At 53.0% G+C, this 13,320-nt stretch overlaps 1 protein-coding gene across 3 annotated transcripts in view; it reads left to right on the top strand.

The window, feature by feature from the left end:
* Positions 1 to 12,984, top strand: part of MYO18B (myosin XVIIIB) — a 234,393-nt gene extending 221,409 nt beyond the window's left edge. For all 3 annotated transcript variants that reach the window (XM_067700414.1, XM_067700413.1, XM_067700412.1), the window contains 2 exons: positions 9,334 to 10,531; positions 12,770 to 12,984. In XM_067700414.1, coding sequence (XP_067556515.1) covers positions 9,334 to 10,519 — 1,186 coding nt within the window. In that variant the 3' untranslated portion in view covers positions 10,520 to 10,531; positions 12,770 to 12,984. The remainder of the gene's footprint in view (positions 1 to 9,333; positions 10,532 to 12,769) is intronic.
* The last annotated feature ends 336 nt before the right edge of the window (positions 12,985 to 13,320 follow it).

The following is a 13,320-nucleotide window of genomic DNA, read 5'->3' as shown; positions in this document are numbered from 1 at the left end:
CTCTAGAAATAAAACCAGGCTTTGGGTTGGGTTCCGACATAGGAGGAATCCCCTCTAGGTTGTGTACTGGAAGTTGGTTTTGAATCTCTTGGTTTTAATCTCAGAGAAGTGGGTTTGGCTGACCCATAAGTGGGGCTGCTGGGGTCTGAATGAAGCAGCCAGATGAGGCAGATGGAGCCTTTTTTCCCCTCTTTCTTCATTCCCACAATCCCTCATCTTTCTTTTCCTCCATTCCTTCACTGTTTCCACTCCACGAACTTCCCTTAAGGGACTCTTCTAGATCCTGGGAATTCACAGAAGAAAAATACAGTCTAGTTCAGAATTAACAGTCTTGTTGGGAGTTAAAAACAAGCAAGCAAACAATTATAGGATAGAGGCTGGGGGAGCACAGGGGCTGTAGGACCAGAGGAGACCCCTAGCCCAGCCTGGGAGGTGGGCGAAGGCTTCTGGAAGTGGCTGCGGTGGGGCTGAATATTGAAGGGCGAGTAAAAATGTTTTCTTTTCTTTTTTTTTTTATCGGTCAATAGAATCACCCGTAAAGTGTCCTTTCCTTCCCCTTTCCCTCTCTCTCTCCTCCTTTCTCCTTCTTCTTCTTCTTCTTTTTTTTTTAAACAATGAAGGTGTCTGGGCACCATCAACTCTGCTAGCCTCCACATTAATTTGACAATGGTTTTTTTTTTCATATTGACTTTATTTCTATCTTTACCTTCGTCTCTACTTCTGTCTATATCTAAACACATTTTTTTTATGCCCAACAACGTGAAAGTAAGTTGAAAACATCATGACAGCTCTCCTTAAGATAATTTCACATCTTTATCCTGCGAAGAAGGACTTTTCCTAACTATTTGCACCATCATTGCAGCTAAAACGATGAAGAAATCCACTGTTTCATCCAAGATACCAACATTCATATTAACCCAGCTGTTCTGAAGTTGTGTCACCGTACTTTTTGAAAGAAGAACCCTATTAAGGGCACTCATTGCATCTCGTTGTTTTGTTTCTTTGGGTCTGTCTCTTAAAAAAAAAAAGTAAATAGACTTTTTTTAGAGAACGTTTAGACTTACAGGAAAATTGAGCTGAAAGAACAGAGCGCCCATATTCCCCCGTCTGTGTCTTCCTACCCTCAGTTTCCCCTCTTATTAACACCTTCCATTAGTCCTTAGTCTCTTTAAACTAGAATGGTCCCCTTACCTCCCCGCCCCCATTGAAACTGATTTTTTTGGTAGAGTTTCAGGCATGATTCTGATGGCAACTCTGTTCAAAACCCACTGGTCCTAGTACCTGGTGACCAGTAAGAATGTGTGGGTGAGACAAGGCAAATTCTGGTGACCCACAGGAGATACGTGGGCAGGTGTCCACTGAGGGCAGCTAATGGGTCATTTTTTTTAAGTGTCAAGGACTCAGCACCTGCTTAAGATCAGAGAAAACAGCAAGCAAGGCTTAAGAGTTATCTTGCCTCATAAAAACATTATACTATAAGGGATATAGGGGATTTACAGAGTCTGCTTCCTGACTCAAGTCTCTGCACCTTCAGGCCAGAAATAGCCAGGCGGAGGGCCTCTCTGCTGCTTATTCCACAACTTTCCTGCTTGCCATCAAGCAGGCCTCCCTGGGCATCGCACCCCCGTGGCCCCCTCCTTGCTTCGAGTCTTTCCCTTCAGCCGAGTGGCCTTTCTAAGCCCTAGTGTCTCTGCCTGTGAAATGTAGGCCCTTGCCGGTCCAGGGTTTTGCAGAAACCACTGAATAAGCTAACAGCTGGTAGGAGGACTCTTCTACTTGGGGTGTCTTCCTCCTACCCCTCTTCCGAAAGCCTGACTGCGCCCCGCCGCCTTCAGAAAGGCTGTGCCCCCAGGCCCCAGCCCCTCGCCTCTCCCTTGCCAGCCTCCTGCCGCGTTTTACAGTCCACGGTTCCCAGTGTACCTGGAGCTGCTCGCACTGCTGACCCTTCTGCGTGGGTTGATCCTGTGTCCACACCCACAGTGTGCCCTCCGAAAGGCTGAGGCAGCCCGTCTTCTCCTGTGAGGGACCTAGCTGAGCATTGTATTGATGCATACTCATTGAGGCCGAGGTGAGAGCCTCGGCTCTGCTCCTTCCTCTCCATCTGCCCTCTGAGCCTCCATTTCTAACTCTGTAAAGTGGAACAGTCAAAGGCAATAGCTGGCAGCAGAGTAGAGTGGTCAGGACACGTGAATCCCGAAGCTGGATTCCTTAGTTTAAATTCATGTTTCTCCCCTTTATTCCATGACAAATTACTTATCCTTCCTGAGCCTCATTTGTGAAATAGGAAGATTATAAGAGTTGCTGACTTAGAGGACCGTCGTGAAGATAAAACTGAATAACGTCTGCAGAGCCTAAAGGCGCAATATACGGTGGCTCTCATGATGCAGAATTCACCTGCACGCTCTAGGGATTTAATACATGTCTCGTGTTTCCTACCGCATCAGGCACAGTGTTGGGCACCATGTCAGCTTCTATCATAGACCATCAACTGCTGTGTTGGACTCGGTTACAGTACCTTCAGGCCATCTTCAAAGGACATCTGGTTTCCCATCCAGACCTCGATGTTAAAGAACATCGATACATTTTTAATTTCCTCTTTAATTTCAGGGTGTTGATGAAGAATGGGGGGGGTGATAGCATGTCTTTGGGGATGATTCATGGCGTCATTAAATCTGCATCGAGGGCTTCCCTGGTGGCGCAGTGGTTGAGAGTCTGCCTGCCGATGCAGGGGACACGTGTTCGTGCCCCGGTCCGGGAAGATCCCACATGCCGCGGAGCAGCTGGGCCTGTGGGCCATGGCCGCTGAGCCTGCGTGACTGGAGCCCGTGCTCCGCAACGGGAGAGGCCACAACAGTGAGAGGCCCGCGTACCGCAAAAAAAAAAAAAAAAAAATCTGCATCGAGTTTCCTGTAGTTACCGTTGGCTCAGGCTCTGCGCAGACTCAGACCTGGGAATTCTGGTTTTTGCTGTGTGATTGTGACTAATGCCAGTGAAGCCAGTGTCTCCCTGACTTGAGCCTCTCTATGTTTTACTCATTGTGTCTCAGTCGATTTTGAACAATGTATGTGTGTAGACATGAGTTCCAGTGGTTGAGGTTTCCTCTTAGCTTTCTACCTGGGGGGCGTGTGATGTTGTGGAAGGGCAAAGCAACGGCTTCAGATCCAGGCCCTGCCACTGAGCAGTGTGAGCCTCGAGCAGATGGCTTCTCACTGGTGAGCCTCAGTTTCCTCATCTGCAAGATGGGGTGACCATCCACATCCTGATGAGATGATACATACAAAGTACCTGCATTTTTCCTTCACCCAGTGTTCGTGGAATGTCTCCTGCTGTGGTAGGCACTAGAGAGAAGACGATGGAGCTGCATTCACAGGATGGCCTGTCAGGGGAGGGGGTGTGGCCCGACTTGGAGACACGTGTGTCAGCATCTGGCTTGCTCTGGGGCTGAACAGACCACTTGGGTATCCTCACCCCTTTTCTGTGCTGCTCAGAGCAGGCTCGGACCTAGGAATTGTTTATTCTTGAACATCTGCCCTCGATCCTCAATCTAATCTAACCTGATGGGAGGGGCCGTTAATTGAAAAACAATCATTAAGATTTTAAACATATATTTATTAGTAGTAATGTTTTGAAATGAATAAGTAATATATATGCAAGTTCAACTGCACCAGAATCCACCTGGCATGAAGAGCTGGGGGCAGGTGGAGGTGTACGTGGGCCAGTACGCTCATGTGTACTGACTGTCCCGATGACGTACGTCGTCTCTGTGAGGTTGGGAGTTACTGTTCCCACTGGCACAGCGAGGCTTCACAAGGTACCTGGCTAGTAAGGGACAGAGCTAGGATTTGAACCCAGGCCTGTCTGCTTCCTGAAGCCCAGATTCTTAGCCTTGCAGGTTAGAAAGAGTAAAAATTGCAGCATTTCTGCATGATCATATCCTGATTTATCTAATAAGCCTTCATACATGTGAGCCACCAATACTTAGAGAAAAAGAAATAAAAGGAATCCAAATTGGAAAAGAAGTGAAACCGTCACTGTTTGCAGATGACATGATACTATACATAGAAAATCCTAAAGACGCTACCAGAAAACTACTAGAGCTAATCAATGAATTCAGTAAAGTTGCAGGATACAAAATTAATACACAGAAATCTCTTGCATTCCTATACACTGACAATGAAAGATCAGAAAGAGAAATTAAGGAAACAATCCCATTTACCATCGCCTCAAGAAGAATAAAATACCTAGGAATAAACCTACCTAAGGAGACAAAAGACCTCTACTCTGAAAACTATAAGATGCTGATGAAAGAAATGGAAGACAACACAAACAGATGGACAGATATATCATGTTCTTGGATTGGAAGAGTCAATATTGTCAAAAAGACTGTAATACCAAGGCAATCTACAGATTCAGTGCAATCCCTATTAAACTATCAATGGCATTTGTCACAGAACTAGAGCAAAAAATTTTTTAATTTATATGGAAACACAAAAGACCCCAAATAGCCAAAGCAATCTAGAGAAAGAAAGACGGAGCTGGAGGAATCAGGCTCCCTGACTTCAGACTATACCACAAAGCTACAGTATTTGTATATATTCTTTTGTTCATCAATTCACTTAATGGACATTTATCAGATGCCTACTATGCGCCAGAGGACTCAAGGTCCACTCATTCGTCCAACACGTATTTAGTGAGCACTTACTATGTGCTAGGGCTCTGGCACTCCACTCATTCACTCAGCAGATGTTTACTGAATGCCTGCTGTGTGCTCAGATACTGTTCTAGGCACAGGAATAGAGCAGTGAATGCAACAGACAAAAACTCTTGCCCTCCTGGAGCTCTCTCTTATCTCCGCAACATTGCAGGGTTGACCTGGTTTCCCCCCATTGTACAGCTGAAGAAACTGAGGCCTAGGGAAGTTAGGTGCCTATCCCAAGGCAAGTGAGTGGCTAGTGAGTGGCAGAATCAGACTAGACTCCAAGGGACAGATGTTACCTGGTAAGGTGACATCGGAGACACTTGTTAACCCTGTGTCTCATCACAGAGTTTGGAGGAAGTTTCCAGAGAAGGGTGCTGCTGGCTGTGGGGTTGGAACCCCACCTCTGCTACTCCCAACTGTGTGTGCCACCCCTCCTCACTGTGCCCGGAGCTCACAACTCCTAACCCCCAGGGTGGCCGTCGAGGTTATAAATGGACGTGGCAGTCAGCTCCATGCAGGCAGGTGGCCCACCCGCTTGTTCTCCCCCGTATCCATGGTGCCCAGCACATAGTAGGTGCTCAGCCAGGGGTAACTCCTTCGGACCCAGCCTGGAGCCTGTGTGGCTGGATGCCCAGGAATGCCACTGGCTCCTTGTCAGGCAGGTATGCTACAAGCCTCTTCCTGTTGGGGTAGACTGAGGGGCAGGTGCAGAAGGTCCCAAGATGTTTCTGGAGTCCCTCCTCAGAGGATCACAGTGCCCCCGCCTAGCTCGTGTCTGCACCCGTCTCCCAGAGGCTCGGAGTACGTCCTGTGCATCACATCTCTCCCTGGCTGAGGCAGGCACAGCAACGTCTTGATTAGCCACCACCCATCCGTCACACGATGCCAATGGAAGGGAGTTCCACCTGAGCTGAGCCGTCCCATGAGGACAGCTGGGGAAAAAAATGAGTCTTCCCAGGCCCCTGGAGGAAGACGGGGGAATGTGCTTGAAGTGTCCAGAGCCAGGGCAGAAACGGAGAGGATCACCGTGACCCAGACAGCAGAGCTAGAACCCACACCCTGAAGCTTGCAAGAGGGCGTCTGCATTCAGATTCAGTTCTGCGGTCTCCACACAGAAAGGAGTGGATGCAGCAAACTTCTCCCTTGGAGTGGTGGAGCAGACAGGAAATAGAAGAAGATGCTGCAGAGGCATGGGTGGAGTCTGGGTGGTAAACCCAGGAGGCAGCGCTCAGCCAAGCTGAGGCTTCTCTCTCTCTCCTTCTCCCCCACCGCGTCCCCATCTCCCCTCCCTCCCTCCTCACTCTGCCCTCCCCCACTGAGTCTACACTGCTGGGACTGGGTTCTGGTTTCCAGCCCCCCAGCTGAGGCTCTGAAGGCACCGACCAGACCGCTCCACCCCGTGACATCCACACATGGGCCCCCAGCAGGGCTCCGTGGTCAGTACTTGGGGGCAGCCAGGGGGGCCCTGAGCGGGTGTCCCTTCTGGAAGATGCTGCTCCTTGTGGGCCTTGGGGAAGGCGGGCACATCTCCACTGCTCTGGCCCAGCCGAGGTCCCCCACGGCTCCAGCCCAGCGAGCCTGTGTCCTCGGCGCCTGGACAGCAGCACACATGGGCTGCGACCTCCAGACCCCACTGCTGGGCTGCTGACGGTTTCGTGTGCCCCGGCCTGTCCCACCTTGTGGTCAGAGATGAGGAAGGCCGGCTCTCAGCTGCCAGCCCACACCCCACCTGCGGCCCTCCCCTCTGTCCCCCTGGCCTTGCCCTCAGCCTCCCTCTTCCTTCACCACTCCATCGCCACCGGTCTCTTCCTCTCCATTCCCCCATCCGTTCTCACTTCACCTTCCCTCTTGTTGGTCTTGCTTCTACTTCTCCCCACTTCTCTTTGCCCTTCCTCCACTTTCCTCATCCTACCTACTTTCTCTTCCTTGGAGACTTGATTTCCAAGGTAGACTTGACTCAGTTCGACAACGCTTCCTGAGCACCTACTGTGTGCTGGGCACAGTGCCGAGTCAGGGTGTAGAGATAGACTCGGCAGGGTCTCGACAGCACAGGCTGGAGAGCTGGGGTTCTCCCACCCTCCTCTCCTTCTGCCCTTTTCCGCTGCTTCCTCTCCTCCCCTGCCCCCTTCCTGTAGCTTCTCTTCCCTCCCTGTCTCCGCCTCTGCAGCCAGAGGGGAGCTGGGGCGAGTGGGATGGCAGAGTCCCAGGAGGCCCGGCAACAGGAACCCTGGGTGCTGCCATCCCCACGTGACAGATGATGGAGGAGACTGAGCGCCCAAGACACATTCATCACGTCCGCCTCCTTTCAGGGCCAAGACAGGACGGAAATGACTTTTGTCAGCTCTGCGGCAGCCCAGTGCCCCTGGCAGCTCCAAGCTGTTTATTTAAAAAAAAAAAAAAGATGAAGAAGAGAAAGAAAGGCATGTGAATGCCATCTTGCCATGTGTTAGGGGAGCGATTCTAAAGTGATGATGTTGACAAACACCCCTTCAGGTAATCACACAGGAGCTCTGCAGCTCCCTTCCCAGCCTGCGTCCAGCTGTGACGGAGATGGAAGGTGACAGGCAAGAAATAGGAAGGGAGCAGCTGCTCTGGGCAAATTGCGAGGCTTTTGTTTGAGCACATGGGGGCCAGCCTTTGCCGGGAGTGATGGGACGCAGGGTCACCTGCCCGTTCATTCTCCTGCCCACTCCTCTTGGGACGTCACGTGAGGCTTTCGTGGAGCCCAGTGGTGGGTTAGGCTCCAGAGACCCAGAGGTTGTTAGTAGTAATCGTAACGAGCCCTAACGACTAATTAGTGATGGTTAATAGCCATTCATTATCGATTATTATTAATCATAACTGTTAACCATTATTTGAGGAGCTAGGTGCCCGGCATGGGGCCCAGGGCTTTTCTTCCCTCCCCTTGATCTCCCTGTGAGATCAGGACAGTGACCTGGGCTAGGAGGAGGGGGAAGGAGTGCATCCAACGAAGGGAACAGCAAATGCAAACCCCGGAGGCAGGAAGAGCGTGGCGTGTCCCAGGAGACCCATGTGGCTGCAGCAGAGTGAGCCAGGGGCTAACTCACAAGACAGGAGGTCGGGGAGGGGGTCGGGAGCCTGAGCCCCTGGAAGACTAAGGATAGTGAGGACAGTGCGTGATGGAGGCAGCGCGTCGACACGCCTACCTTGGGGTCCATCTCGTGGTCTCCTCACCGCCCCCAGACTGTGACATTGGTCCTCTCCACCTAGCAGACCTAGGGCATGAGGAGGGACAGATGAGCACAGCCAGTCCTGTGCCTGTCACTCAGGGAACCTTTTCACAGAGTATCATCGCCAGGGTCCTGGGTCAGGGGAGGCTCCTGCTAGCATCAGAAGAGAGAGGCTTCTGGGATGGTGGGAGCTCAGGAAGGCAGTGCCTAGGTCCCTACCCGGGTCCCTGAAAAAGATCCCAATCCCCTACCCTATCTGTACTCTCCTCTCCTGACATCACCTCCAGGGGCCATGGGCTTGGCTCCTTCTGAGACTGAAAAGCCCTTTGGGTCACTGTGGTCAGCTCTTTTCCCTTTAAACTATCCTACATGGTCAGGGGATGGAAATGGTGATAATCAGAGTGTGGTGAGCAGGACACCTTCCTCGGTCTCGTGCCAGCATTCCAACCTTTATGTGTAGGAGGCTGGCTCCTGTAATCCTTCCTGTCGTGACAGAGCAGCAGGCAGGGGCCGACGACGGGAACCTGCATCACCATCGCTCCCACCTCCTTCAGGCTGAGCCCTGGCCCCAGCTGCCACGCCCAAACTCTGACATTTGGCGCTTTTGTGTAAATTACAGCTTTGCTGTTGTCTGGGAAGGAGGTCGCTTGTCTTAGAGGGAGGACAAATAGATTTTATGTTTTAAAGAACAGTGGATGGACTCCAGTCTCCCCTCTAAGCCCTGCTTTTCGTCTCACAGCCTATAATTTTGCCCCACTGCGAGATTCCCGCTCTTCAGGGGCAGTGGTCTTGGCTCAGCTGCTGCAAAATGGCTCTGCCTGGCGGCCCCAGGGTAGAGAGCGCCTGTGCTCTTGTGCGTAGCCTCGGTTTCAAGTTGATTTGATGGGGCTGCTTCCCTTTTGAAGGACCGCGTTTTGTTGTTGTTTGTTTGTTTTTAATCCCACCCGCATCCCATGAAACAACCGGGTGTCACGGAGCATCTCGTTCAGGCGCGTGTTTGGGTCACTGGCTCCAGCAGGCTCTGCTTGGTGGGGCTGTCCTCCGGGCTTGGCCCTAAATAAACAAATAAATAACCTCCCGTAGGTGCCCCTGAGTCTTCAAGAAGGAAATTACCTATTTCACAGCAGGCTGTGTGGCGATAGGTCCTATCATGTCAGAGATGATGCCTCGTAAAAATGAGTCATCTCTCAGAGGTGCAGTTTTAACCTACTCAAACGCACTTAGTCAGGTTTAATTATAGACAGAAATTGCGTTTCAGAAAGCGACAAGAAATCATTTGCGCGGCTTGAGTCTGCGCATTCAATCGTACGGTTCGTTGGAGGGTGCAGGTGGGGTCAGCATTTCCAAAGAAAAATAGTATTAGTGCCCGCGCTCTGGGGCTCAGTCGCGCCAACTGTGGAGACGGCACGGTGTCCGCTGACGGCGGGTTTCTTCTTGGCACAGGATCCAGGAGGCGGCCAGTGATGGGGCCCGGGACACCCACAGCAGGACCTGGGGGGACAAGGCCGCGTCCCCGCTCTCCCTCCGCCGAGGAAATTACGGCCACTTGGGGGACGGCGAAGAGTGTGGCGTCCAGAGAAAGCCCCCGGAGAGGTCGGGCGTGCTGTCCTCCTCCCCGTCTTCCTGGAGTGGAGACGTGTCCCCGCGGCCCAGGGACAAGCTGCCCAGCCCGTCGGCTGCCCTGTCGGAGTTCGTGGAAGGGCTCCGGAGGAAGAGAGCGCAGAGGGGCCGGGGGTCGCCGCTGGGCCTGGAGGACTGGCCCACCCTCCCCATCTACCAGACCACCGGGGCGTCCACGCTGCGGAGGGCCAGGACCGGCAGTGACGAGGGCGCTCTGGCTCTGAGGGCCGGGGCCGAGTCACCCCTGGACACGTCGGCCGGGCTCCTGCGGTCCACCAGCCTGAAGTGCATCTCCTCGAAGAGCGTGGGGGGCCCCAGCCCGCCACCCGAGAAGCTGAAGACCCGCTTCAGTTCCTGCGAGTCCCTCCTGGAATCGGGGCCCGGCTCGAGGAGGACCCCGAGCTCCCCGACGGCGCTTAGGCGCTCGTTCTTGTCGCCCACGCTGCGCCCGCGGAGGCGCTGTCTGGAGTCCTCGCTGGAAGATGCGGGCTGTCCGGACCTTGGGAAGGAGCCGCTCGTCTTCCAGAACCGCCAGTTTGCACACCTGATGGGGGACCCCCTGGGCAGCGACCCATTCAGCTGGAAGGTCCCGAGCATCACCTATGAACGCAAGACCCAAGTGGGTTTCGATGACTTCCTCCCAGCCATCCGGAAGCCGGAGACGCCTACGTCTTTGGCCCGAGCGGCCAAAGATGGGCAAGACAGTTCACAGCGTCCAAGCGTCCACTTTGAGATGGAAGAGGCCGACGGAGGCTTTGTCTCAGGGATCACCACCGTTTTGAAAAAGAGCCTGGAGTCCAAGGAGGACCCCGCTCACCTCTCCGACTCCGACTCCTCCTCCAGCTCCATCGTGTCCTTCAAAAGCGCCGACAGCATCAAGAGTCGGCCAAGAATCCCACGGCTGGAGGGTGACAGTGGTGAGAGAACATCCCCCGAGATCAGAGAGCCGGGGACAGGGAGGAAAGAGGAGGATGTTGAGAGCATCATGAAGAAATACCTACAGAAGTAGGAACCAGCTCAGGTAACAGCGACAGGCTGGCCTGTCCTCCTGGGGGGATGAAACGAGGTGGTCCACCCAGGTCTGGCAGCCTGGAGGCAACCGGTTGCTGCTACTGCTTTTAGGTTTTCACTGAAATAATGTGTTGCTATTTATGCAAATAATGTGTTGCTGGTAAATAGAAAACTTATCAGAAGCCCTCACTAGGTGCCACCGGTTTCTCTGCTCTTGAAAATACAGACCATCAGAAAGTGTGAGGTCCTGTGGGGGGCGGGGGAGAGGGTGCTGAAGGAGGCGCTGGGCTTTTAAAGTTTTCCCACCCTTGTCCTGTTCTCTTTCCAGCGCTCCTTTCACCTGGTGCTGGGGGAGCCATGGAGGCATCTGTCCACACAGTGACGGGAGAGCCCGGGTGGATGGGGGGAGGGTCAGGCTAGCATAGACGAGGCCTTGACGTTAGTGAAGTCCAACTCTTGCATTAAATGTGTAAAGAGAAACTGGGGCCCAAGAAGGGGGAGGAGGGGACAAGTACAGAGGTCCCAGAGCGCCACCGTGGGAGCGGCAGTGCTTCCCTCCGCCTTCTCCTCCCGTCCCGGTCCTGGCACTTCTGTGCAGTCAAGGTGGGAAGAGACATTCGTTGCTAATAACAGCTCCAGTTGATGGAATATGTTTATCAGGCAGTCATTTGGTGCCCACAGTTACCCCAAGAGGTGGTGAGTATGCTTTATTCCCATTCTACAGGTTGACAAACTGAGAATCATATAGGTTAAGGCACTTGTACAGAATCACCCAGGCAGAACGGGGATTCGAATCTCCACAGTCCCCACACTTTTGTTGGTGACACTTTTTCTTAGGTACGTATCCCAGGCCTCTTTGTGAGTAAGCTCAGAGCCACACTGATGGAGCTGGGTCTTTAAAGGGGTTGCCTCTATGGAGGGCAAACTGAGGCAGAGCTTAGAATCATACATCTAAAGGGGGGGGTTGGAACTCACAGACTCCAACCTCACTCTTGGGCAAGTGAGGAGGACCTCAAGATCAAGGTCACCCAGTGAGTCTGCCACCAACCCAGCCACCCTGACTCCCAGTCCAGTGCTCTTTGCCCTGAGGCCAGGCTGGCCCCTGACTGCACCTCGTAGGGCATGTTTCAGACTCCAGGGCACTGAGTCTTCCACTTCACAGCTCCCGACTGAAATGCAGAGCCCCTCTGAGGCAGGCCAGGAAGCAGCGGAGGGGGAGTTAGAGCCTCCCTCCGGGTTCAGATGCGATGCAAACCCACATCCCAGTGGCAGGTCCCCCACCCCGGTGTCCGTAAATCTCCGCGTCACTGAAGCTCAGAACTCGCAGCGGCTCAAGGCTCAGGTGGTCAAGTGGTCGTGCTCAGCCCACACCTGGCTCAGCCGCCAGCCCTCCTTCCAGGGGCCTCCTGGACCCAAACAAGCCGCACGTCCTGTCACTTTGAGAGTCACCCTCAGCCCATCAAAAAGCCATTGCCCCTTCCACGGAGACGGGCTTGGACCGTATCAGAGCAAATTAAATTGACTTAACATGGCCTTCTCTCTGCTCTCAATTACCGAGGAGAGATCTGATATTCATTTACATTATTATGCTCTCGGGGACACAGAACGCAGTTTCAAAGGCCAAGTAAAGGGCACACGTCCCGAAGGGGAACAGTGCTTAGCAAACGTCGTCACAGAACATCTTGTCTCTGCCATTTTTTTTTTAAAGCTCAGCTCCCCTTCCCCCCTCCCAGCAACGCTCCCTGTGATAACGGAGCGCCTGCCTAAAAATCTCCTCCACCTTTGACTTGCATGCTGTAGTCTTGAGCTCGACAATACAGCTCCATTGCCCACGATACAAATGTGTTACGGGATTCGGAGCCACTCAAGCCCCCAGAGCTCAGTTCTTCCCTGTAACTGCCGAGCGATGCAACCTTGCTGAGCATCTGTGTTCTCAGCTGGAAGATGGGGGTAGTAATGCCAACTACCCAAAGTAGCATTGTGAGCGGCCTGTGAATCAGAGACCCCAGCCCAGAGCACTGCCCCAGCGGCCACAGTGCATGTCAGGTACCTGCACTTGGAAATGGTGGCCCTTCAGGATGTCTCTCAGGCTCCCTCCACTCGTTTCCCTTCTGCCCCCTCCTATCTCATTCCGCTCAGCACATCGCTGCAGTAACGCCACCTGGGAATATGGGCTCCAGGGGCTTCCACCCACCAAAACACACACCCCAGGCCCCATTTCTCAGCTCTGACCTGCATTTGTTTCCAGCCTCCTGCGACACATTGCCCTCCTTGAAGACTTCCCGACTCCACGACGTTCTGGAGAGAGAGACAAAGACCAGCCAGGCCTCCCCAGGGGCCCCGAGTCCACAGCCAGTGTGGCCGCCCTCAAGAGGCCAGGGGGGCCAGCAGAGGCACATCCCATGGGGCGTGGGGCTCCCAGCATGCTAGGTCTGTACCAAATAAAGTGTTGGCTTCTTGGCATCTGGGCTTTCTCTCTATTCTATGATCATGTTACCTAGGACTCTGGAGGATTGATGGTGTGCACCTTGGGGTAGAAGGGTTCTGAGGAAGGGGACCAATGCAAACTGTTTGTAGTTTCGGGTGCACACTGCTATTTCTTTCCCTGTGTGTCTACATGCAATGGCCTTGTTCTCTTGGCCAAGTTCTGCTCAAATGTCACCTCCTCCAGGAAGTCTTCCCTGATACATCAAGCTGAAATAAATGCTCTTTCTCTATTCTCCCTTAATTCCCATGCTTCTATCATATTTCCCTTGTCTATTTACATATCTACATTGTGTGTAGATGTGCGGGCATTCA

Source organism: Pseudorca crassidens, chromosome 12, assembly GCF_039906515.1.
Source record: "Pseudorca crassidens isolate mPseCra1 chromosome 12, mPseCra1.hap1, whole genome shotgun sequence".
Lineage (NCBI taxonomy): Eukaryota > Metazoa > Chordata > Mammalia > Artiodactyla > Delphinidae > Pseudorca > Pseudorca crassidens.
This window is presented reverse-complemented; position numbering and strand designations above follow the sequence as displayed.